Consider the following 27,452-nt stretch of genomic DNA (forward strand, 5'->3'; position numbering starts at 1 on the left):
GAATGATTCTAAAAGGCGACAGCGTACACAAAAGTGATTTATGGGTCATGTTGTCGCTGCTCTGATTATGTGAGGGGGGGAGGGGGGGTCTGTTGGTGGATGCATGACACTAAACAACACACCCTTGACTGACGGCATTGTTTGGGAATTAGGCTCACATATTCAAACTCTGAGATGGAGAATACGATTTGCCAAATAAAAATAAACCAGTCTACCTTGAAATTACAGATTTTATGACCCTACTCAACATAGTACAATTGTGGTTGGTATTTCCATTGCTTGCATGTATATTTTACACATCTTTATACAGGCCTCTCAAACACGAGTGTTCCTGGAGGTCAATTCATTTAAATAATTCAAGGAGATTGCCCTTCTTCCAGGAAACAGTATCATCTAGTGATCACGCTTCACTGACTCCAATGGGTTTTTAGTAAAGTTTTCACAAATGAAATCTTGTTTGTGGCGTTTGTCTTTAAACATTGTTCATGCACAGTGGGATATTATTGCTCAGTTTGCATTACAAGCTGAACAAGAATGACCGAGTCATGATTAGAATGTCTTACCTGACTGTGAAGTCATAGGAACAGGAGGCCAACATGGTCTGGTTGAATGGAGAGAACTGTGGGAAAAGCCACAAGAATACGATATAAACTTTAAACTGTTAAACTTTATTAACAGCTGAGGGATAGCGTGACCACATTTAAAATACCCAAATGCGGGACAACGGAATGATTTTGCAGTACATTCGCCGGACAGTGTAGCCTACATGAATAAAAACACACAAACAAAAATCCCTCTCCCGCTGCACTGAGCAAGCTGATCGAATGACAATTAGCCTACTCTACTGCCTTGCACAAAATTTGGTTATGTAGAAACGAAAGATTTTATGAAAATATGGGAATATTTGGCAAAGGAAACATTTCTGGTTGGTCTCTGGGAATGTACAACAGTTAGGAAAGGAGACGTTTAAAAATGACATTAATTGTTGAATGAGCAACTAATGAGCAGGGAGAGCCTCACAAGTTTTGCTGAACTACCTTATATATTTCAGTCTAAAACAGCTATTTACTTACCTTTGTAGCTCTTCGTTACGAGCATGCTTTTTGTAAATAGTTAACTGTCCTCTCCAAGTTCTGCTGAAATTTAGCCCGAAAGGATCTGACAAATGTGATTGGCTGACGATATGACATTGGCCTACGTCTCAACTTGCTCTGTGCAGAATATCAAATCTCAACAACGATTGGAGAAGTATTTTACGTCACCAGTACCACATCCTTATGATACAGTTTATTAGGTACATCACCCCGTTCATGAAAATGGTTTGTTCCTACAGACAGTGAGTAACGTGGCTGTGGCTTGCTACGCAAAGCAGGCAGACGGGCATTGCGGCATTCAGTTACTGTTCCATTGAACATTAGAAATGGCCCAACGAGTGACCTGAGCGTGGAATGATTGTCGGTGCCAGGTGCGCTGTTTCCAGTATCTCAGAAACGTCCGGCCTCCTGGGCTATTCACGCACGACTGTCTAGGGTTTACCCAGAATGGTGAAACAAACAAAAAACATCCAGTCAGTGGCAGTCCTGTGGGCGAAAACAGCTCGTTGATGAGAGAGGTCAAAGGAGAATGGCAAGAGTTGTGCAAGCTAACAGGCAGGTCACAAACAGGAAAATAACAGCGCAGTACAACAGTTGAATGCAGAACCGCATCTCGGAAAGCACAACGCGTCGTTCCTTTGCAGCAGACGACCACACGGGGTTCCACTCCTATCAGCTAAAAACAAAAAGAAGTGGCTCCAGTGGGCAGGCAATCACCAACACTGGACAATTGAGGAGTGGAAAAATAAATGTGTTACATGCACCGAATACAATAGGTGTAGACCTAACAGTTAAATGCTTACTTTACAAGCCCTTAACCAACAATGCAGTTAAGAAAAATAAGTGTTAAGCAAAAAATAGATAAATAAAAAATTTAAGTAACAAATAACTAAACAGCAGCAGTAAAATAACAGTAGCGAGGCTATATACAGGTGGTACCGGTAAAGAGTCAATGTGCGGGGGCACCGGTTAGTTGAGGTAATTGAGGTAATATGTACATCTAGGTAGAGTTAAAGTGACTATCCATAGATAATAAACAGAGAGTAGCAGCAGCGTAAAAGAGGAGGGCAATGCAAATAGTCTGGGTAGCCATTTCATTAGCTGTTCAGGAGTCTTATGGCTTGGAGGTAGAAGCTGTTAAGAAGTCTTTTGGACGTAGACTTGGCACTCTGGTTCCGCTTGCAGTGCGGTAGCAGAGGGAACAGTCTATGACTAGGGTGACTGGAGTCTTTTAGGGCCTTCCCCTGACACCGCCTGGTCCGACGAATCCCAGTTCTTGTTGCGTCATGTTGATGGCAGTCGGGATTTGGCGTAAGCTGCATGAATCCATGGACCCATCCAGCCTGGTGTCAATGGTACAGGCTGGTGGTGGTGGTGTAATGGTGTGGGGAATGTTTTCCTGGCACACGTTAGGTCCCTTGATACAAATTGAGCAATGTTTTCATGCCCCAAAGAATTCAGGCTGTTCTAGAGGCAAAGGGGGGGTCTGACCCGGTACTAGATAGGTATACCTAATAAACTGGCCACTGAGTGTATATCTTGTCATTAGCGCAACAAGACTGCAAAAGAAACAGGTTGGAAAGTAAATTCTCATCAAATTAATGGGGAGTCTGACTGAAACAAGGGTCAAATCGACCTTTGTAAATTAGTGTATTAATTTGTTGATAAAATGCAACACATGATTGTTTGGTTGCGGGTCAAAGGGCCAAAATGCGGAACTGTCCCACACAATCCGGGACAGGTGGTCACCCTGGTGAGGGGGAAATTGGCTGGCACACACACAACCATGACAAAACACTTTTACCTTTACACATCTTTCAAGTTTGATGTTGTTAAATGAAAGCAATCAAATCTCTGCTCGTATCGACAGTATATTTATTACCTTTCCAATATGGAAAAGCACAAGGGATTTGCCAAGCACTTTTCCATTTACTTTGAGCACTCTTTTCAGTGTCCTCGCAGACTTGCTGATATGCTGTATTTGTAACATCACATAGACTTGCAGCCTTAAGAAAATCTATACCTGATGGCAGGGTTCACAAACACACTGGAAATCTCAAGATGAGGTCCACTACGAACACCTTGCATCTATTGATTACCCATGCATGCTAAAAAGCTGTCCTGAAAACACTGGACTTCCTGATGGTGTTGTAGCTAGCTCTAGCTGCTTATGTGATGTTAAAGTGTGTGGCAGGGTGATTCCCCATTGTTAAGAGGAGTGAGAATCACATGGATCATGTGATGAGGGGCCAATGAGGTCTAGAAACCTGCTGGGTCGTCTGTCGGGGGGCTGGGTGAAGTCAATTCTGTTTAATCTGACTAATTGGTGGTTGTTAGACTGGACATGGTAGCTAGGGCCCGTCGACCAACCCATCCAAGCATCCAACCCACCACCTCTCTCTCAAAATCCATTAAAAAGATCTTGGAGGAGAGAAAAAAAATCTATAGCTGTCACCACAGCAGGACCTGTGAGCAGGGCCAGTGTACTGCAAAGCTGCCAAGGATCCCATCAGACCGTACTGTACTGTGCTTGTTAACTCCATTCAGCTAAGTGCTTTGATCACACCAGAACCATCTTTCCAGAACAGGTTGCTAGGCAGGCAGGTAAGCTGTGCTGTCGAGTATTGCTGAGCTGTTTCTTGCTTCCAACAGCTGGCAATTAGCTAACATAATTTAACACAGTGGAAAAGCCTTTTCTTGGAACTGAGAGGAGGGTGTAGGGCTGGATGATATGGCCAAAATATAATATTGTTATATTTTTCACAGTATGACAGTATTTTATCTGTTCTAAATATACTTCATAAGTAGTGAGTGACGCTGGGGTGGCAATACATACATTCTAAGTGGTTTCAACTGGTTCTCTATTCTGATTGTAAAACAATGTTCAATCAAACTTCAACCACAAATACTTGTTTTGCATTTATCTATTTCTGCATTTACTTCCCTCGTGTGTTATTGTTTCCACATCGTACCACATGTTTCTTCTTTCTATGCCTCTATTTAGCAAAAAAAAATAACTTTTCCTTTATCATAATAATTATGGTCCTCTATAGACGAGTTGTCTGACAATGTCACGAAAACGATGCGCATGCGTTGATGGGGACGGAAGCCATGCTTTGTTTACGATTCTGAATCGTAAGCTAGCAACAATGACAAGAAACAGCCATGTGGGGAATCGTAAGTGGCTCGTTTCAGCTAGTTTTATCTTGTTATTGATACCATGTCTTGTTTTGAGGTGTTTTGACTGATGTCATGGCAATGCTTATATGGCTCAACTTTGCTAGCTAGCTAATCAACAACTGTAACAACGTATTTGAGAGACAACAAGTGCTAATTGTGCAAATGTATTTGTTTTCAATAAACATTTGGAAACAAAATAAAGTTTACACGTCAACAATCTAAGCCAAACCTGTGTGTTTTGCCCCATAGTTGTGCACGCGTCGGTTTTGTTGCTAAACAAACGACCTATCTATGACCAAGTATTTTCAATGGATTCGATGGCAGTTTCTTACTTCATCACCAGGAGCATTGTGCCAATTTCTACCGTGCTTTTGGCACCAGCACTGCATCACAAGCAAGATTCATGGCAAAAAAAGTGCATTGTGCGCACATTCGGCTAGCAGTCAGTTAGCGGTCTCTTACTGGCGGTAAGAACAGACTATTGCCATCATTTTTTATGAGTTTCATCACTCAGTTATTACATTCATACATTTAACAGCATCAAGTTCCTCGGTGTCCAAATCACTAAAGACTTCAAATGGGCCAAACAATGGCCTCCCGAGTGGCGCAGAGGTCTAAGCCTCCAAGCAGTGTGGCTTGGCAGGGACGTGTTTCGGAGGATGCACGGCTCTCGACCTTCGCCTCTCCCAAGTCCGTACGGGAGTTGCAGCGATGGAACAAGACTAACTACCAATTGGATATCACAAAATTGGGGAGGAAAATGGGGCAAAAAATTATGTACAAATTTGTCCAAACATACAGACATTTGTGAAGAAGGTGCGACAGTTCCTCTTCCCCCTCAGGAGGTTGAAAAAGTTTGGCATGGGCCCTCAAATCCTTAAAAGGTTCTACAGCTGTGCCATTGAGAGCATATTGACTGGCTGCATCACTGCTTGGTATGGCAATAGCACCGCCTACGATCGCATGGCGCTACTGAGGGTTGTGCGGAGAGCCCAGTGAATCACTGGGGCCGAGCTCCCTGCCACCCAGGACCTCTATATCAGAAGGTGTGAAAAGGAGGCCAGGACAATCGTCAAAGCCTTAGACTATTTTCTTTGCTGCCGCACGGCAAGAGGTACCGGTGCTTCAAGTCTGACACCAACAGACTCTTGAACAGCTTCTATCCCAACGCAATACAACTGATTTCAATGTTTGCACTGTCTCTATGCACACTCACATGGCCCTACACACCCACACAGTCACTCCAACACACACACTCTGTAACGGCTGTTGGTGGCAGAAGGTGAGGACCAAAGCGCAGCATGGTACGAGTTCATGTTTGTTGACACTGAACACTAAATACAAAAATAACAAAGGGAATAACCGAAACAGTCCTGAAAGGTGAAAAACACTAAACAGAAATCACCTACCCACAAAAACCCTGTGGGGAAAAGCTACCTAAGTTTGGTTCTTAATCAGATACAACAATAGACAGCTGCCTCTGATTGAGAACCACACCGGGCCAAATAACAAAGAAATACAAAACATAGAAACTGAATATAGAATGCCCACCCTAGTCACACCCTGGCCTGACCAAAATAGAGAATAAAAGCCTCTATGGCCAGGGCGTGACACACTCACTCACTCATTTACTCACTCACACATAATATGCACATACACTTAGGTTGGAGTCATTAAAACTCATTTTTCAACCACTCCACAAATGTCTTGTTAGCAAACTATAGTTTTGGCAAGTCGGTTAAGACATCTACTTTGTGCATGACACAAGAAATGTTTCCAACAATTGTTTACTGACAGATTATTTCACTTACAATTCACTGTATCACAATTCCAGTGGGTCAGAAGTTTACATACACTAAGTTGACTGTGCATTTAAACAGCTCTGAAAATTCCAGAAAATTATGTCATGGCTTTAGAAGCTTCTGATAAGCTAATTGACATCATTTGAGTCAATTGGAGGTGTACCTGTGGATGTATTCCAAGGCCTACCTTCAAAATCAGTGCCTCTTTGCTTGACATCATGGGAAAATCAAAAGAAATCAGCCAAGACCTCAGAAAAAAATTGTAGACCTCCACAAGTCTTATTCATCCTTGGGAGCATTTTCCAAACACCTGAAGGTACCACGTTCATCTGTACAAACAATAGTACGCAAGTATAAACACCATGGGACCACGTAGCCGTCATACCACTCAGGAAGGAGACGCATTCTGTCTCCTAGAGATTAATGTTCTTTGGTGTGAAAAGTGCAAATCAATCCCAGAACAGCAGCAAAGGACCGTGTGAAGATGCTGGAGGAAATGGGTACAAAAGTATCTATATCCACAGTAAAACGAGTCCTATATCGACATAACCTGAAAGGCCGCTCAGCAAGGAAGAAGCACCGCTCCAAAACCACCATTAAAAAGCCAGACTACACTTTGCAATTAAACATGGGGACAAAGAGAATACTTTTTTGAGAAATGTCCTCTGGTCTGATGAAACAAAAATAGAACTGTTTGGCCATAATGACCATCGTTATCTTAAGAGGAAAAGGGGGGAGGCTTGCAAGCCGAAGAACCCCATTCCAACCGTGAAGCACGGGGGTGGCAGCATCATGTTGTGGGGGTGCTTTGCTGCAGGAGGGACTGGTGCACTTCATAAAATAGATGGCATCATGAGGTAGGAAAATTATGTGTATATATTGAAGTAACATCTCAAGACATTAGTCATGAAGTTGAAGCTTGGTTGCAAATTGGTCTTCCAAATGGACAATGACCCCAAGCATACTTCCAAAGTTGTGGCAAAATGGCTTAAGGACAACAAAGTCAAGGTATTGGAGTGGCCAAAGCCCTGACTTCAATCCTATAAGATGTGTGGGCATAACTGAAAAAGAGTGTGTGAGCAAGGAGGCCTACAAAACTGACTCAGTTACACCAGCTCTGTCAGGAGGAATGAGCCAAAATTCACCTAACTTATTGTGGGAAGCTTGTGGAAGGCAAACTGAAACGTTTGACCAAAGTTAAATCATTTAAAGGCAATGCTACCAAATACTAATTGAGTGTATGTAAACTTCTGACCCACTGGGAATGTGATGAAATAAATAAAAGCTGAAATAAATCACTCTCTACTATTATTCTGACATTTCACATTCTTAAAATAAAGTGGTGATCCTAACTGACCTAGGACAGGACATTTTTACTAGGATTAAATCTTGTTGCCAGGTCACCTTACCCCTATACATATCTACCTCCATCACTCCAGTATCCCTGCACATGTAAATCTGGTATTGGTTCTGACCTTTTCAACATTTCCTGTATATAGTATGCTTGCTTACTTACTAACTTTGTGTATTTCATATTTCCTATTCTTATTTTTCCTTTTCAAGTAATACATTGTTATTGATTATCCAATTGTTGGGCATTGAGTTTGAAAGAAAGGCATTTTACTGTACTTGTGCATGTGACATTAAAACTTGAAACTAACAAACCAAATATTGAAATACCGTTATGTACGGTCAAGTAAAAATCCAAACCAGTCTGTGCATCAACAACGGTATATAGTAAAATACGGTTTACGGCCCAGCCCTAGTATGTTGTATGGGTGAGAAGGAATGCTTCATTACCTTTACTCTTCGTATGGCGTAGGAATGGCCCCGTAGGCGTGACAGAGGCTGCCGGACATTCCGTAAGTCCCACACACACAGGCTACAGTCCACTGCTCCGGTTACTATCACATTCTGAGGACAGCCCAGACAGAGTGGGTTAAACAAGTATCCCAAACGTACATACTGTACTAACACAGGCATGTTATTAACTGTAATTATAATTAGGGGAAATTCATATTAATCTTTATGGCAAGAAATGCTGAAGACCTTTTACAACCTATAGAGGTCTTCTCACATATAAATTTGCAACATCATTAATAACAACGGCAGTGAGGCTAGTATATGGCAGAGGTGATTGTACAGTATCTCTGTTCTCAATTCCAGGATGGGTTTTATTCATGGTTGAAGCGTTGGCATTTTAAACCTAAATGTCTTTAGGTCCACTTCATAAACTCCTGCTTCCAAGCGTCAAATTAAATGTTTTGGGTTGAGGTTTTAACAGTGGGGGGGCTGTACTGTAGTAAAATACCTCGGTACCTGATCGTATTTGCACCAGTCACAGCTTAGGATCTCTGCCTTGTGGGCTGGGATGGCCAGCCTGCACCTCCCTGTCTTCACATCCCACACTCTCAGCGTTCCGTCCCCTGGTGACAAAAGACAAGACTAGATTCAGGGTTGAAAGGGTCACAGACACAGGCAGCCATGCTGTTCTATTCATGACTCACACTTCCACAGTCAACTGTACCCACACTCAGCCTCCCTCCCACAATCTACCACAGGGTTTTGGACCATGACGCTCATTTCAAGGGCCAGCTCTCCCTCCACAGAGGAAGGAAGGCATGCAGCAGCCCCCATTCCCCCTGGCTCATCCTGGATCAGATACAGGACCAGGGACATGGGAATGTGGCCCTGCCTGCCAAGGGACTGCGACACTCATCGACACAACGACAGCCAGATGGAAGCATTTTAAGATGGTCTGGACAAGATGCTCTCACTATCCACCCCCCTCCCTCCATCCATCCTCCCTCTCCTCTTTCTTTAACACACACACTCAGACCCAAGTTGGAAGGGGCTTCCTGGTGAGATTGTAACAATGGGTTTTTAGGCCACTCCCTCTGCAGTCTGCAGTGAATGACCTCGGCCGGGTGTTCAGTGTCTATTACAAGTATCAATGGAAACCTGCTGCGTCAGCTCCAGAGCCTAATGCCAACTTCACACCATTTCACCCTATACAATTCTACACTACAGCATAATGCTACACTACAGCATACTACAATACAGCAAAATCAAGGTTTACATTTCAATGTTTTTTGCATTTCCCATCTAGTCCTAAATCTATAGCTTAAATATGAATCTAGAGGCTTAAATATTATGATTAAATACTTTATACCTGTACATACAAATATCATTTGTGATATTTGAAATGAAGACTTATTTTTCAACTTTGCCATTTCCATTGGAAATATGTTTACATACTGTATCAGCATTGGATTAATGTGGTTTGAAAGAAACCCTCTAGACATTCTATAATGAATAGGTGGTCTATTCAAGCAAAACACTTTTACAGCCCCATGCCATTTCCATGGAACACATATCTTGCAGTAAAGCTGGGACAATAAACCCTCAATTATCGACACCAACCACACCGATCACTTATCGCAGACATTTTGCTGACATTGTTCAGTACGATAAGTAGCCCGTACTAGAGAAATGTGACGTTTGAAATGAAATACGTTTGCTAATATGGGTGATTAATGTGACAATAGATTTTTTTAAATTGAACCTTTATTTAAACTAGGCGAGTCAGTTAAGAACAAATTCTTATTTACAATGACGGCCTACTCCGGCCAAACCCAGACGACGCTGGGCAAATTGTGCGCCGCCCTATGGGACTCCCAATCACGGCTGGATGTGATGCAGCCTGGATAACTTGATGGCTACAACCATCAAACTAGTAGTAGTAGTTTAAAGGATAATAAAATAAAAAAACTGTGGAGCATATTAATGTTATAAATATATTATTCTATTTATAGTTATGTCATCAATTCAGGCGATTTATCGCTATATGGATTTTTGTCCATATCGCCCAGCTCAAGCTTGCAAGTCAACATAAGGTCGGGTAAATGTGGTTTGAAATATGTCCAGTCATTCTGGAATAAAGAGTTGGTCTGTTTGCAGCAAAACACTTCCACTAATTAACCTCATTGATCTGTGGTCATCCACTTGGAAGAGCAACTCATTGCATTGTAAAGCGGTTCAGAGCCCGTCACAAGGCATTGCCTTAACTTCTTTGGCATCTCTTCTGTGAAGTCCATCTAATTATGTGAAGTCCATCTAAATTCGGAAAAAGTCATCCAAATCTAGGTGAAATACGTGCATACTGAGCTTTACTCTCTGTCCTAGTCTGCATTGCATCACAGCATTATGCTATACCACATTCTGTCGCTCTCAATGTCATGGAACACTGGTCACTTTAATGGTTACAAACCCACTTCATATGTATATACTGTATTCTAGTCAAGGCCTATCCTATTTAACGATTGCTGTACATATACCATTCCATCCTACGTATTCTACAGATATACTAAACTGAACAAAAATACGAACGCAACATGTAAAGTGTTGGTCCCATGTTTCATGAGCTGAAATAAAAGATCCCAGAAATTTTCCATATGCACAAAAAGCTTATTTATCTCAAATTTTGCACACATTGTTTTTACACCCCTGTTAGTGAGCATTTCTCCTTTGCCAAGATAATCCATCCACCTGACCGGTGTGGCATATCAAGAACTGCTCAAACAGCATGATCATTACATATGTGCACCTTGTGTTGGGGACAATAAAATGCCACTCTAAAATGTGCAGTTTGTCAACCAACACAATGCCTCAGATGTCTCAAGTTGAGGGAGCATGCAATTTGCATGCTGACTGCAGGAATGTCCACCAGAGCTGTTGCAAGAGAACTTTAATGTTAATTACACTACCATAAGCCATTCTGATAGGCTGGGCCTGGCTCCTGAGTGGGTGGCCCTGGCTCTGAAGTGGGTGGGCGGGCTATGCCCTCCCAGGCCCAACCATGGCTGTGCCCCTGCCCAGTCATGTGAAATCCATGGAGACCACTGTATTTTTTGGGACCTTCAATGCTGCACACATTTTTTGGTACCCTTCCCCAGACCTGTGCCTCGACACAATCCTGTCTCGGAGCTCTACGGACAATTCCTTCGACCTCATGGCTTGGTTTTTGCTCTGATATGCACTTTCAACTGTGGGATCTTATATACAGTGCATTTGGAAAATGTTCAGACCCCTCAACTTTTTACACATTTTGTTACAAATGTATTTAATATAAAGAACTGAAATATCACATTTACATAAGTATTCAGACCCTTTACTCAGTACTTTGTTGAAGCACCTTTTAGCAGAGATTACAGCCTCGAGTCTTCTTGGGTATGACGCTACAAGCTTGGCACACATGGATGTGGGGAGTTTCTCCCATTTTTCTCTGCAGATCCTCTCAAGCTCTTTCAGGTTGGATGGGGAGTGTCGCTGCACAGATATATTCAGGTCTCTGGCTTAATTTTCGCTTTGACATGCACTGTCAACTGTGAGACCTTAAATAGACAGGTGTGTGCCTCCCCAAATCATGTCCAATCAATTGAATTTACCACAGGTGGACTCCAATCATAGCAAAGGGTCTGAATACTTATGTAAATAAGATATTTCTGTAAGCAAATGATTTAATACATTTTAGAATAAGGCTGTAATGGAACAAAATGTGGAAAAGGGACGGGGGGCTGAATGCTTTCTGAATGCACTGTATACACACACACAGTCAAACGTTTGGACACACCTACTCATTCAAGGAATAATATTTTTCTACATTGTAGAATAATAGTGAAGACATCAAAACTATGAAATAACACATATGGAATCATGTAGTAACCAAAAACGTGTTAAAAGGGTGGCTTCAAAGTAGCCACCCTTTGCCTTGATGACAGCTTTGCATACTCTTGGCATTCTCTCAACCAGCTTCACCTGGAATGCTTTTCCAACAGTCTTGAATGTGTTCCCACATATGCTGAGCACTTGTTGGCTGCTTTTCGTTCACGCTGTGGTCCAACTCATCCCAAACCATCTCAATTGGGTTGAGGGATTGTGGAGGCCAGATTATCTGACACAGCACTCCATCACTCTCCTTATTGGTCAAATAGCCCTTACACAGCCTGGAGGTGTGTTGGGTCATTGTCTTCTTGAAAAACAAATGACAGCCCCACTAAGCGCAAACCAGATGGGATGGCAAATCGCTGTGGAATACTGTGGTAGCCATGCTGAAGTAGCCAAGTGTGCCTTGAATTCTAAATGAATCTGTCCACTTTACGTTCCCATTAACGAAGAGAGGCAGCAACTCACAGACTAACTCCCACTGTCACTCCTATTGACTGAAACCACTGCAGAAATGAATTCCTTGATGGCTTTTCAGAACGCAGCGGGGAAAAAAACGTTGCCAATTACGCAAGTGAATCACGGCGAAAGGGAGGAGATGAATGAAAATTGTTAGAGTTTCTGAGCGATTAGTTAGGTGAATATTCAGTGGTTGGGATGACCTAGATGCTGGTGTTTGATAGCAACTTTGCTTTTTTGGTTCGCTCAGGGCTCGACTCACATTTTTAATTACAGTGAAATGGATCCATGGTGGAGATTGCAGCCTCACAAAGCCACTTGCCTGTAAAGCTCTCCTTCATCCCTGCCAAGATGCTGCAAGCAGGCAGGGCTTGTCGCCGTGGCCCATCTTGGAGGAGCGAGAGAGAGAATATGGGAGTTCCAGATAAGCACTAATCAGCAAGTGCAAGCATTGTGTGCCCCCCCCCCCCCCCCGGGGATGTTGAGCAGAGGCTGTGTACGTTTTGGTTCTACAAAGCTGTATTTATAATAACATTCAATAATCAAGGAATTGCATTCAATCTTGCACCATTCGATCAATTATCAGTTATAAACACGTATTTGTTTTCTTGATATGCTGCCTCCAGCCTGATCTATTTTGCCTGTGAGCACATGACAGACAGTTGTTGGTCACCGGAAGAGCGTGTACTGTATTAATCCTGCTGTATAATTAATTACAGTCAGCAGGTGAAACAAACAACCCAAAAAATAACAAGTCACTCAGAAAAACTAGTCATGACTATCGAGTGAGTAAAAAGAGTCATTCAAAAATAACAAATTGTTCGTGAACAGCACATCATTTACCCACGTGTGGCTGCTTTTAAGGAACACAGCTCATATAATATAGAAAACGCAATCATCCATTTATATGGCACTGATATATCCCTAAAAAACCTAGCCAATCCAGAGTTTGCGTAACCGAGTGTGGATTTAAATACTGTGCTTTTGGAAAGCTGTAAGGCAGCTTTGACAATACGCAGTTCTGGATCAAGTGTCTAACTGCAGGTTCTGGCTTCTGCGGGTGTGGGGTTACCACCAGATCTCCCTCACGTCGTATCTATTACTATGTACCCCTGCTGAGGCAGCATCCTGCAAACCTCTCTCTCCCATCTCCTCTCTCTCCCATGGACCAATACAGCTGTGCTGTGGGATCTGTGTGCATGCCTCACAGCCCTCCTATTGATTTTCACCCACTTCTCATTACCTGCTTGGTAACAACTTCAGTGTCAAGGTTTTAAAAGGAAAACGGGGACCTTCCATCAACACTTCGCTGTGTTATCATAGCTAATGGCTCTCGGGGTAGGCTGCCTTACTGAGCGAGATGTAGAGAGCGAAGGATAAGATAACCTACCAGGGTCTGTGTGTGTGTGTGTGTGTGTAGTGGGGTGAGGGGGCTAGCCCCTGAAGCTAGGTAAAAAATGTCTCACACACTAAAACCATTGTCTTCACAATTATTATATTGTTCTACTGTGCCCCCTTCATGGCAGATCATTGGGGGATCATGTGCAGTGTATATTAAGGAAGAAATACGCAACATCATCATGGGGTAAAAATCTGGTACATTTGACCAGATGTATCATATTTTGATATCAAACCAGCGGCGATCACCAGAACAGATATGATTATGTGACTTCAGTCAATCTTCACATACACTGAACAAAAATAGAAACGCAACATGCAACAATTTCAACATGTTTACTGAGTTGCAATTCGTAGAAGGAAATCAACCAATTGATATGAATTCATTAGGCCCTAATCTATGGATTTCACATGACTGGGAATACGGATATGTATCTGTTGGTCACATATACCTTAAAAAAAAAGGTAGGGGTGTGATCAGAAAACCAGTCAGTATCTGGTATGACCACTACTTGCCTTATGCAGCACGACACATGTGCTTCGCATACAGTTGATTGTGGCCTGTGAAATGTTGTCCCATTCCTCGTCAATGGCTGTGCCAAGTTGCTGGATATCGGCAGGAACTGGAACATGCTGTCGTACACGTTGATCCAGAGCATCCCAAACATGCTCAGTGGGTGCCATGTCTGGTGAGTATGCAGGACATGGAAGAACTGGGATATTTTCAGCTTCCAGGAATTGTGTACAAATTGCTATGACATGGGGCTGTGCCTTATCATAGTGAAACATGAGGTGATGCGGCGGATAAATGGCACAACAATTGGCTTCAGGATCTCATCATGGTATCTCTGTGCATTCAAATTGTCATCGATAAAATGCAATTGTGTTCATTGTCCGTAGCTTACGCCTGCCCATACCATAACCCCACCAACACTATGGGGCACTCTGTTCACAACGTGACATCAGCAAACCCCTCGCCCACATGACACCATACACATTGTCTGCCATCTGCCTGGTACAGTTGAAACCGAGATTCATCTGTGAAGAGCACACTTCTCCAGCGTGCCAGTGGCCATCGAAGGTGTGCATTTGCCCACTGAAGTCGGTTATGATGCTGAACTGCAGAAAGGTCAAGATCTTTGGTGAGGACAACGAGCACGCAGAAGAGCTTCCCTGAGACAGTTTCTGACAGGTTGTGCATTAATTCTTTGGTTGTGCAAACCCAGAGTTTCATCAGCTGTCCAGGTGGTTGGTCTCAGACAATCCCGCAGGTGAAGAAGACGGATGTGGAGGTCCTGGGCTAGCATGGTTACACATGGTCTGCAGTTGTGAGGCCGGTTGGAACGTACTGCCAAATCCACTAAAATTATGTTGGAGGTGACTTACGGTAGAGAAACTAACATTCAATTGTCTGGCAACAGCTCTGGTGGACATTCCTGCAGTCAGCATGCCAATTGCATACCCCCTCAAAACACGAGACATCTGTTGCATTGTGTTGTGCGACAAAAGTGCACATTTTAGAGTGGCCTTCTGTCCCCAGCACAAGGTGCACCTGTGTAATGATCATGCTGTTTAATCAGCTTCTTGATATGCCATACCTGACAGGTTAAATGAAATGCTCACTAAAAGGGATGTGCGTATGAAAAGCTTTTTGTGTGTATGGAACATTCCTGGGATCTTTTACTTCAACTCATGAAACATGGGACCAACATGTTACATTTATTTTTTTGTTCAGTATAATTCCCCCAACTCTTACAAAGGTAAATATACCCTCTATCAAATCATTGTTATTCATGATCTTTGAAACGTATTTGACTAGTAATAGGCGTACAGCATTCCCTTATAAAACTACATTTTTCTGATACATCTGTAAAAAGAGAGTAGATTCATAAAGAGTAGAGTAGATTCATAAACCGATAGACACCCTGGTGTTTAATGTTTTGTGTGTTCAATTTCAGTTTCGCACACAGAAAAATGTTAACATTGATACATGAACCCACTCAACCCAGTGAGCATATTTTGGGCAATACTTGAACACTTATGACGTCCCATGACATTTTTTTGCGTGCTGGGATAGTACAATGGATTCACATCTTCTTTTGCGACTACTGAACTTTTCCCTGGCTGAACACTGGAACCCAACTGTAGGCTATGACAAGACAGCCCCTTATAAAAGAAAGTTATGGCAAAGCAAACAGAGCCTGGTTAATTCTGATATGGTCTCCACAGAGAGGCTCTGATACCCATCAGGGCTCAAGACTTATCGGCGGTGACAAACCATGTTAGCACCCAGCCCTAGAGTGCTGCGACTGGGAACTGACTGTGAGAGGGAGGACGCTGTAGGCTAAACGGCTCATGTTTAGATGAGATCACAGTGTGGCAACATGTATCTGTTTTCTAATAGAAACAATGTCATGTTCACCAGCAGCACAAGAGCACTGTAGGTCGCATGATCCAGATAATTGATGGAGATAAGAGCTCATGCTAAATGCAGGTTAAGTCCATTGATCTTTTGTTAAAGTCAATTTGTTAAGTTGTAACATACAAAACCTATTTTCTTTGAATGTTTCAGGAGCACAGAAACTGTGGACAGTGCTTCATTGGCCCTCTAGCAAAACATAAACGGCAATAATAATGAATGTAGGCCTTAACCTTTTAGAAGCATAAATTACAATATTCTACTCTATAATTCAGAACTGAACAATAAGAAAATACTTACTATGAAAGGCTACAGCTGTACTGATTAACAGCAATTGTACACTGCTTCAGAGGCAGCGCGCCAGACCAGTGAATCAGAACTAGAGCTTTAGTGACACCATGTGGTTATGGTGGGGCATTACAATCAATTTCTGGATTTAAAAAAAAACTGATTACAAATCATATCCATTTTTATTTGTCACATGCGCTGAATACAACAGGCAGACCTTACCGTGAAATGCTTATTACAAGCCTTTAACCAACAATGAAGTTCAATAAATAGTGTTAAGAAAATATTTACTAAATAAACTATAATAAAAATATAATAAAAAAGTAACAAAATAACGAGGCTATATACTTGGGGTATCGGTACCGAGTCAATGTGCAGGTTAGTCGAGGTTAATGAAAAAGTCACAAACCTTGATCGACCTAAAGAATTTAAATTCTATTTAACTAATGAAATATCCGAAGCATTAGTGACCAAGGGAAGTGTAACTGTACTCACCTGATGCTGAAGCAAAGCACCCTGGGATGTGAGGAGACCACAGTGTGCTGTAGATGACCCCTTCATGACCCTGAAGGGTGCAGAGCGACTGGCCGCCACGGCTGAGATCCCACTGTTGGAACAACAACTCCACTCATAAAACAAAGCCATGCGATTTTTCATCCAATCCAGTTTGACGATCAGTGTGTGTGTGATGCCAATACTACCACCGCCATTTTGAAACACACCACTTTGGCTGTGCGGTCCCATGAGCCTGACACCACCAGGTTCTCCTCCCGGGTCTGACTCCAGTCCACAGAATAGACCTGGGAGAACAGGAAGTCCATCAACTAAAACTAGACTAGCAGCAAATGTGTCACATATGATAATGCATGGACCAGTAGGCTACAGTGATAACATTGTCCTTTAGTAATTATACTGTACTTACAACAGTATTACAATGACGTATTGTAAGATGGAACCCTACAATTGTATGCTTATAATAGTTACATTGGTAATATGATGATAAGCTCATGGAAGGTAACAAGCCCACCTCTTGTGTGTGCTCTTTGAGCACCTGCAGTGGCCCGGGCTGGGGGTTGGCTGTGTCCCAGACCTGCAGAGACCCGTCTCCTCCTCCGGTCAACAGGATATGCTCATTACTCTCACTCCACGTCACGTCAAACAGACCATCGTTCCAGTCAAAACTGCATGAGACAGAGGTAGCAATACAGGGAGAGGATGCATCAGCGTAGTTGTTTGAGTGACTGTTGAATGTGTGATGCATTGTTGTCAAACTGTGTCAGTATGAGAAATTTCAATGTTGGAAAGTTGATTACCTTTTCACAAGAGTGATCCCGGTCTCGGTCTGCTCCAGCACAAGCAGTGTCCCACATCCTTGAGAACACAGGCACACACACACTTCATTAGAATAAATGCAAGTAAGCATTGCATTAAAAGTGCAACAAGTTCTTGGTTTCATGATAACACTATGGAACCTAGCTAAAAACAATGGCTGTCATATTGTAATCGCCGACAGTAACCAACAATAAATACACACTTGCAGTCTCGAAACTCTCAACCCGTTAATCACAATGTGACATTTACCTGAGCCCTGCTCTTCGATTTTGTCGTGACGAGATTAATTTATGAAATAGTCTACACCGTTTATTCACCTGCAATTCCATAATACTGGGATGTCGCACACGCCAACCGTGTTGGAATAAACGGTGATATCTCCACTGCATAGCCGTGTCGAGCTGGGAACTTGAATGTCTTCATAACCTCTCAAGTTGTTTGGTGAGTTGTACTATGTCACTGCCTCGTCAAACAGAGCAACACTTGGTTGTAATGTTTAACCTGCCCAAAATAGTTGTGTTGCGCGCATAGTTTTATGAAAATAAAATAGGCTACAACGTAACAAAGCTTTATTAATCAGGAACGTAAACATATATTGTTAATAAACATGAATCTCTAGTGTATGGTCTCCACACTTCCTCGTTTGCGAGATCACCACGGAAGAACAAAGATCACAAGCCTTCTGATTGGTGAGTGCTCCCCCCAAGCTCCTCATTGGTCGAATGGCTTTGAGCACTGATTTACTGATCCCAAATCAGCCCTTTGTGATTTTTAAGGGGCTTCGATTAACCTCACCCGGGTGCCCTGTAAGAGTGTTTGCCCGGGTAAAAGTTTATTGTATTTATTTTGGAACCGGTCTGACTCCCAAGCGTGAGCCAGGTGCCCCGTTCAAAGCACTTGGCGAAGTCGGCAAAAAAAGTGACGTAAGAGCATGTGGAGTAATGAGTAGGATTCTGTAAAATCGCATGCAAAATGGATTGCTATTTAGCTTCATCTGCCTTCCCAATGAAAATGAGTTAGACAATTCAAACATGTATTTTATGGGAAAGAGATGTAGCCTATGTTTATGGACGATGCACCATGCTGACGATGCACCATGCTGTATTGCTGACAAAATGAACAAGCGGTATTGATTACTGTTCGATTTGAGTGGGAGCTCCTCCCTATCGTGTTTCGCCCTATGACATAACGGGTCTTTGCCTGGTGCCTCACGGTTCAGCATAATCGATACCCCCCATTATGATTATGATTATGATTATGAACACATACTGAGGCTACAACTTTAATAATTGTATAGAAACCTAGTCATATATATGTTTTTATTATCTTGGTTCTCTATGGTCCAAATTCATGTCTATGGATTGGATAATGGATATCCAATGGTTGAATTAACTTCATCACAAGGTGGCGACATTGCCGTGGGTGTCTGTAATCACTCACTTGAACGTATCAACCATCTTCTACTTTATTATGTAATTTAAATAATCTTATTTGTCACCTGTAGTGTACCATTTCAAATGGTTAGGTTTCTTGTTTTTTGCTTGGTAACTTTATATGGTGTGATAAAACTCACTGAAAATAATCACAATGACTATTTTAATAATTCAAGAAAAGTCACTTGTTGCAACTTGATCACAAATGTTTAAAATGATAATAACATTTGTATGACTTAGATCATTTTGTTGAGTGTTCGGCAATTCAGGTTTGAAGTACAAAGTTAGGTATTTAGGCCTCCTTACCTCGGCTTCATTTGAAGATATTTAATCAGTCTTACATCTATGTAAGAACATGAAATCCGTTGAGTTATTGATGTGATTTTTATTTTTGGCGCATAAACTGGTAAAAAATATTGTTATTAGGCTACGCGGCAAAAAAAAGGGCACATTGATAACCGAGAGATGATGCGTAGCGTCGGACACATTAAACTGATTAAAACAATTTCACAAAAGAACCATAATCATATTGAATCGATAAACATTAGATGTAATACATTCTAAACGACGATGATGAAGCCTACTAAAAGGTGTGCAGACCAGCCCAGGCTAGCCCACAGCATCCGCCATTTGACGTTTCTGTGGTTCATGTGCGCCTTTGATTTATGACAGGACTTCAAAGCGCTCGCCCCGGCGTGAGAACCAGTCCGGAGCAAAGCATATAACCCACGGATTTATGACCGAGCGCTGTTCCCATGATTGTCGGTAGGCAGCAGGCGCTGTTTGTCGTAATCCCCATTCACTTGGAAATGCTGATACTTTTTCTTTTAAGGAATTGAATGGTGTGACAGTGATTTACTAATGTAAATCTTTCTAACAGACCCAGGATAAAGAGAGTGGATTAGGCCAGCATAAAGATCCATCTTGGGAGGAGTGACCAAAGTTGTTTTGCCTTTATACTTCTGTTCCAAACCAGCGGTTTGTCAGGGCTGTTGATACCCTGTATTCGCGTTGACAAGTTCTTTCTCCAAGGGAGAAATGGAACCAGACTCTTTACAGATTCTCTTTTCCCCCCTTTGAATACCATTAAGCATTGCCATAAGCTAACCCATGCAATCAACTAGAGGTGCAGTCTAAAAGTGACACAACAGACACATAAGGATATATTTTAAAACGTCAAGGTCTATATGTCCCTGTAGTAGATATAATTACAGAATAGGGTGAGTTTTTGATGGGAAAGGCTAGAGACATTTTGGTGACTGATTTACAACTCTGTGTATAGGCTACCAGACAGTGCCAGACGGTGCCAGTTATGCAATTATACTTATGTGTGTCTCTCTTAGGGAGTTTTGTTTTGTCTCAAAAACAAATAACAGGAAAGATGAATATTTTCCCTCACCAAAAGACTGAACATATACTTTGTGGTCTTCAATTTGTGACTTGTAAAAAAAAAAAAAAAAGCTTTTAATATGGTACTATAGTATTGGCAGTGGCACACACACTGGTTCCATTGATCTGTGGTGAAACAAAGAAGAATATACTCGTGAGTGGCCAAATATTTAACAAAATGTTTAATCAGTGACATCCATAGAGGGCTGTTTGCAAAGAAACGGTTATATAAAAATACAAGTTATACTAGTATCATTCAACTCCAGTTGGAACTGGGATGTGATGTGTTGTTTTTGTACATTCTAAAGAAAAAATCTCCTGTCGTGTTTCCAGCAGCAAATTGAAGTGCATCATACCAAATATGTCTTCCTCCATCTTCAATATAGCTTCTAGTTCATCTAATATTCACACATATTTACAAACTTGTTAGTTCATGGATTTGAGTAGATACACACTACATTGATTCATGTGTTGACTTATTATATCCAAAACCTGTGGTTCTTCCTCCAATGTCCTTCATCTGATTGATTGGAGCAACTCCAAACTAAAGACACTGCTGTGTGATTGTTAATCACACTATTTTCCACCAAGAGTGGAGATCGAAGCAAAACAAAACTTCTGCTGGATTTCGTTTCCATTTCTCAAATTCTGAAAATATTGCCCATAACAACGTGAATTAAACAGCCAATGTTGGGGAAACACGTGCTCTAAAGCAATAGTGACAGTGAAAGAAAATTATGAAAACAAATTGACACTGAAGAGGGAGAAAATGGAGTCTAGAGATGTCTAATTTGAGTGCTGTTCTTTAATAAAAATAAAACATTAGTACATTTTAAGTGGATCTAATTATTCTCTCTCTCTCTCTCTCTCTCTCTCTCTCTCTCTCTCTCTCTCTGTCTCTCTCTCTCTCTCTCTCTCTCTCTCTCTCTCTCTCTCTCTCTCTCTCTCTCTCTCTCTCTGTCTCTCTCTCTCTCTCTCTCTCTCTCTCTCTCTCTCTCTCTCTCTCTCTCTCTCTCTCTCTCTCTCTCTGTCTCTCTCTCTCTCTCTCTCTCTCTCTCTCTCTCTCTCTCTCTCTCTCTCTCTCTCTCTCTCTCTCTCTCTCTGTCTCTCTCTCTCTCTCTCCCCCTCCCATGAGAGAGCTTGCATGCATGTGCTCTGAATTTGCACACAGCCAGAAATGAAATAAGCTGGTGGAATAAAAGTCCATGGACACAAAAAAGCCATAGTTAATAAAACAATATTGGTCCTTTATCTGTATGGTGTGGATGGCCTCCAAAGTCAAACACTTAAAAGGCTCCCACTTCTGTTCCCCAAGGTCTGTATGGTTTGCTGCTGCCCTCTCGGTCTCTGCTCTGCTGTGAAGTGGATGTGGTGGAAATGGAGGGGCACACAGCTGAAGCTACCATAGACGCTGTGCTGCTCACACTGTGAGGTGTGAAGATGGGGAATCCTCCGGGAAAGGACAGGGGGAAAGTCTGGGCCGCGGCAGCAGCGGCCGCCGCGTGAACGGTTGCCGAGAGCGACAGGAGGGAGGTGGAGAGTGGGGGGACGCAGGGTGCCACGCTGCCATTAGAGGGCGCCCTGTGAGAAGAGTCAGTGTGGGCGAAGGTGGCTGTTAGTAGGGCCGAGCCGCGCTGGGGCACCTCCACAGACAGTCTGCTGGTGGCGCTGTCTGAGGAGGGCAGTCCACTCTGTTGGAGGAAGGCGGTGGGGAGGGGGTGGAAGGCTGCGGCCCAGTGGTGAGGGGGGAGCACCTGCTGGTGGTGTGCCATGGATGAGGTCATGGCAGCTGCCTCCCTCTGAGACGCGCAGGTGCTGAGGTGGGAGACCAGGCGCACGCGCAGGGGGTCAATGCTGTCTAATCCCTCCACAGAGCTCAGGTACCTGGCTACCTCCGTCAGACACTCCCTGAAGCCCACGCTCATGAAGTCCATAGCCAGGGAATGGGCATCAAAATACCCTAGAGAGACAAACAGACAGAGGAGTGACAGTGAAAATATGAATGCCAAGCAACTATAAATACTGCTGGTCCCTCTAACGAGCTGTAATGTAGCCAGCAGCTGCTGATGGGATTGAAGACTAAATGGTGTGGGATGGATACACACTGGTCCCCTAGGCTGACCATTAGGGCTCCGGCTGTGCCTCCAGGCATAAGCTTAACAGTCTGGGATTGTGCTGGGATGATTGTATGTTTGTTTTGTCTCCCCAGTGCACCCGTTTTTACACTCACTGGAAACTCCAAACAAACCACCAACAGGGCAGCCTGTGAATGCAGCCTCCTCTCCTCCCACGGATTTATGAAAGCAAACACAATGCAGGGTCAAGTGCTCCTTTTGTCCCAGCATCGCTTTCCCACGAGTTCAACCCTGCCATTAGCATTGATTTCCACTCCTTTAATCTTGTCAAAGGGGTTTGCTTGCAAGGATTTCACTACACAGTATGGCAGAGAGCAGTTAGAAGCAGCCAATGAACTCCTTACCTTTACCGCCAGTGGTCTGCAGCATCTTTAGGTGATCCACTGTCATCTGCAATATTTCTGCTTTCTCTAATTTGGCAGAACCCTGCAAGGAGCAACAGGATGTATGAAGCTTAAAACTCTCAGAACTTTTGACGAATAAAAGACAGACAAAATGACCTTATCTGTTATTGTTTTGATGAAAATGAAACTTTTGTGTAAGTTCCATTTAGAAATCAGAGCGGATATAATTTAAACTCACTTGTTTTTCAAATGCAGTTGGAACAAGTCGACGTAACTCTGATAAACTATTATTGATTCGATCTCTCCGTCTCTTCTCGATGATCTGGGATAGACAATTATATTATTGCATACTTATAAATATAAATATAACAATTCAAGGCCTAATAATAATACTAATAATAATGTTAACAATAACGTGACAATAATGAAATACATCTTTAAATAATAAGTAATAAATAATACAGTAATGAATAATAAGCAATACATAATAACAATGATGGTAATAAACTACTCAATAAATAATTACCCCTCTTCGTTTTTTTCTTGCCATAACTTGGGTTGTTGTTGTTGGGGAGCCACATCTAATAAATGATCCATTGCTGTGCCTGTATGGGACAAACATAATCGATATGTTTTTCTCAAAATAATATTTTTATTTTGCGAATGAGCAATTATCCAAACCACACAGTTTACTGTGTGTAATTTATACATAAAACACTCATGTAGCCTGCACTGATCAAGCAAGAGTCTCCTATATATTCAAAATAGATTGGAGAGAATTCTCCAAAATTGCCTGGATGTGTTCCGAACCATATATCAAGGTGAGAATTTGCACTTGTCACCTGAAGGTTGACACCAGAATAAAACGTTTTCGCTTTTGCTAAACTTTTCTCAACTTAAAGTTTCATCAACGTTTCCCATGTGGCGCACACGCGGAAAATGTGACTAATCTAACCCAAATCATTTTTATGAACTTACCCAGAATAATTATTCTCACTGCCGACATCAATAGTTTCATCCATGTCGCTGTCAGAAGTACTGTCATCACAAGGCCTTTTCATGGTGATGGCGAGAATATGTCTTTACTAACGTCTCAGTGGATCGGTGCGCGGCCAGGTAGACTGATGACTGGTGCCTTATACAATTCCCTCTGTACAGCTTTCCCACGAACCGTTGGAGCCTCATTCACTGATGCAGGGCAGCGTAGCCGCCTACGTCCTGCTTGGGAACACCCACAGTAGAAAAAACACGCCCCGAGCCACTGAGCAATGACGAGAGAGAAGTTTGTGCCGCGGCGCTGGACCAAGTTCCCTAGATAATTGGCTATGCCCAGTTTTAGTCGGCCTAGTGTTTAAAACACCCGCGGGCTGCGAAAAGCGTGAGAAGCTGTTTACAGCAACGCGTACTGTGACAAAACATACACAGGACATAGCGCACTGTGTCAACGATAAAAGAACATATATGTATGGCAGGGAATAATACATTAGGCTACAGTAGCAAAACCGTTAGATGAACTTGAAAAAACGAAGCAAAAATAGTGAATGAGAGAAACGTGTAATTCGTCTAAAAAAAGATAACAATAAAAACAAAATATAATATTCATAAATATGTTAATTTTGATGAAATCCTTCATCTTCAGTGAGAAATGATTTCCTCTGAGAAACTACTCCCACCTCTCCCCACCTGAAACCTATTCACCATGACCATGTCATTTCCCAGTTATAGGCCTATATGGAAAGATATAGTGATATACTATGGAATAATGTGTTGAATAGTTTCCCAAAATAACCAGAATAAATGTATTTTCATAATTGACCACATTATTCTATGAACATGGCTGACAAAGGGGTGGTGTGTTTGAGAGAAGTTAGATAATCATAGGAAAGTTTTAAATGGTGAAACTGAACATCCAGACCATCAGCAATCCTAATCTGCCCCCAAGGAGTGAAAGGAAGGAATGTCTATCTGTCTGTAGTGTGTATGACATCATGGACTTGCATGGAGAATGTCAAGAGTCTACACCTGGTCTTGAACTGAAATTGTCTACTCAACATCAAGGACTATAAAAAGAGTCGATTGAGACATGGAGGAGCCAAGAACATCTCATGTGAGCTTTGGGGAAAGAGATTTTCACGCATCTGAATCATCTGTTCAGAGATATGCCACTATGGCTGTGTTTACACAGGCAGCCCAATTCTGATCTTTTTTTCCCCCACTAATTGGTCTCATGACCAATCACATAAGATCTTTTCACATCAGAACTTTTTCAGAGTTGATCTGATTGGTCAAAAGACCAATTAGTGAGAAAAAAAATCTATGCCTAAATCTATGTCTATGCCTAAGCCTATGGCCCAAAGCAGAGATGCAACAGATAGGGAGTGCTGTTTGGAACTGAATAAAATACATTGGGATGAAGATCAAATAAAACACAATTTGAACAAAATTATTACATTGTAAATATAATTGAGGACACACACAAACACACACACACACACACACACACACACACACACAATGAATTGGGTCCCCTGCCAGTTGGATGCTCCAGCTGTAGTTAGTTTCCTGGGTTAAACAGTGAAGACAGCGCATTGTTTGGTGCACAACCCCCCCCCCCCCCCCCCCCCGTCATGTGCCTAACCCCTGGTGGTGGGTAGCACAGACTCCCAGGCAGCCTGCCAGTGTGATGACTCGTTCCCACAACTCACCGCACTGCAGTGAAACCCAATCGTCGTGTGAGATGCAGCCAGGAACACAGGCTGGGCTGGTGTGACAGGGAGGTTACCGCTAGCCAAGCTTCGCCCCCCCCCCCCCCCCCCCCCCCCACTGCCGACACTGCTGCTCTTATCCCTATTCTTCACATTGTTTGTGTTTGTTGTTTGCCCAATTGAACCCACATGATCTAAAAGCTTAGAAATGCACCACTTCCATAATGGACCTGGGCAACTTTTGACCTTTCACACGTTCATTTATTTTTCACAACTTTGCTTCAACAAAGAGGTGGTCTCTTTGGTGGGATCTTTAGTGAACAGGTTGTTTTTATTTCTGTTTGTGAAATACATTAATACATAACTTCAACTTAAGTCAAACCACACTACTAGAGGGAAAGTACTGTATCTTAGTAAAATAGTACAAAAACTGAGCACTCAAAATTATAAAAAAAAATGTTTTCCTTATTTCTTCATATTTTGTCTCTTTCTATCGCCATCAGTGATTCAAATGCTACAGTGGATTTGCACTGTGACCATGGTGTCCACACTCTTTACCTCTTCTCCCTTCCTCCTGGGTCTGAGAGGCTGGTCTCTTCTCCCCCAGCTCACTCATCCACACCCACCTTCCGCTGAAGATAGGCCAATTGACCTGTCAGCACCCTCTCATAGCCCAGTGCCCTGCACAAGCTCTCTCAGGTGTGACACAGGGAATAGAGGAGTAATTAAAACATGTGCTGTAGTCCCTACTGGGACTTTCCCTACCAATCCCTCCCATGATGAGAGTTCTCCGTACAAGGGATTTCAAACCAGTGTGTTACTGGAAATGTATTCCTTTAACATGTTTAATGACTAGTTGTAATCAAACCCACCATATTTATCTAAGGATATCTATAACATTAGGTCACAAAGACCCTTGCAGATGATTTCAAAGGCAGTTTCGATATTATAATTTGCAACACAGGTGGCAAAGTATTAGACAATTCATTTCACGTGTCCTCCAGATCCTCCAAAACAGGGTAAATTGTTGATCATTTACTTTGCCAAAAGGGGGATAAAACTTCCATCTCCCCCACCTTAATCTGTTTGTTTTCACGTTACATCCTTGGGAGATAGAAAACAAGAGCCACTGATTAAAACCCAGGTTATGACTTGAAAACATTAGTTGAAATATGTCTGCCATCGTCGAGTCTCCTTGACGGTGTCTTGAAACAGTATGTCTGGTGTCACCTCTTAGAATAGTCTGAGCATGAGGCTGGTCCAGCCTTGGGCGACTTGCGCAAAGGCATAATGTACTGTGTGTGTGCATGTGCGTGCGCGTTTGTGAGAGGGAGAGACTATGTGTTTGTGTGTGAAAGAGAGAGTGTGTGTGTGTGTGTGTGTGTGGAGACTGTGTGTACATGTGTGTGTCAGTGTGTGAGAGAGAGTGTGTGCATACAGTATGTGTGTGTGCGTTAGTGTGTGTGTGTGTTTTTTTGTCCTCCATTCCCATGCAGGAAGTAGAATTCTCGTCGTCCCAAACATACTTGCTCCATCCTCCACCCTGCCCCATGCTCCAGCCCCTGCCCTGTGCCATGCGATGGGGCCCCGGTCCCGGCCCGGTGTGCCATGGTATCAGTGGTTCCCAAGGCTGCCCAGCCTGGGAAAGGCTGTGTGGAGTCGTTCCAAAATCAGCATTACATGCATTATTGTTCTTACCCTCCCAGAGTCCCCAGCACACAATGAAAACAACAGCCACAATATCAAGCCC

General features: G+C 42.6%; 2 protein-coding genes across 2 annotated transcripts in view; both read right to left on the bottom strand.

Annotated features, from left to right (window-relative positions):
- pex7 (peroxisomal biogenesis factor 7) overlaps positions 1-18,371 on the bottom strand; it is a 31,214-nt gene extending 12,843 nt beyond the window's left edge. Inside the window, exons 1-8 of the mRNA XM_021600347.2 lie at positions 18,014-18,371; positions 17,678-17,735; positions 17,392-17,545; positions 17,087-17,164; positions 16,860-16,971; positions 8,396-8,502; positions 7,877-7,990; positions 564-619 (exon numbers count right to left, since the gene is read on the bottom strand). Coding sequence (XP_021456022.2) covers positions 564-619; positions 7,877-7,990; positions 8,396-8,502; positions 16,860-16,971; positions 17,087-17,164; positions 17,392-17,545; positions 17,678-17,735; positions 18,014-18,119 — 785 coding nt within the window. The 5' untranslated portion in view covers positions 18,120-18,371. The remainder of the gene's footprint in view (positions 1-563; positions 620-7,876; positions 7,991-8,395; positions 8,503-16,859; positions 16,972-17,086; positions 17,165-17,391; positions 17,546-17,677; positions 17,736-18,013) is intronic.
- Positions 18,372-21,590: 3,219 nt separating this feature from the next.
- On the bottom strand, positions 21,591-24,206 carry LOC110522183 (hairy/enhancer-of-split related with YRPW motif protein 2). The gene is made up of 5 exons (XM_021600348.2): positions 23,976-24,206; positions 23,524-23,602; positions 23,236-23,319; positions 22,998-23,079; positions 21,591-22,478 (listed from the first exon to the last, which is right to left on the bottom strand). Exons 1-5 carry the CDS (start codon positions 24,056-24,058, stop codon positions 21,805-21,807), a joined length of 1,002 nt encoding a protein of 333 aa, XP_021456023.1. The 5' UTR covers positions 24,059-24,206; the 3' UTR covers positions 21,591-21,804.
- Positions 24,207-27,452: the final 3,246 nt, after the last annotated feature.

Source organism: Oncorhynchus mykiss, chromosome 4, assembly GCF_013265735.2.
Source record: "Oncorhynchus mykiss isolate Arlee chromosome 4, USDA_OmykA_1.1, whole genome shotgun sequence".
Lineage (NCBI taxonomy): Eukaryota > Metazoa > Chordata > Actinopteri > Salmoniformes > Salmonidae > Oncorhynchus > Oncorhynchus mykiss.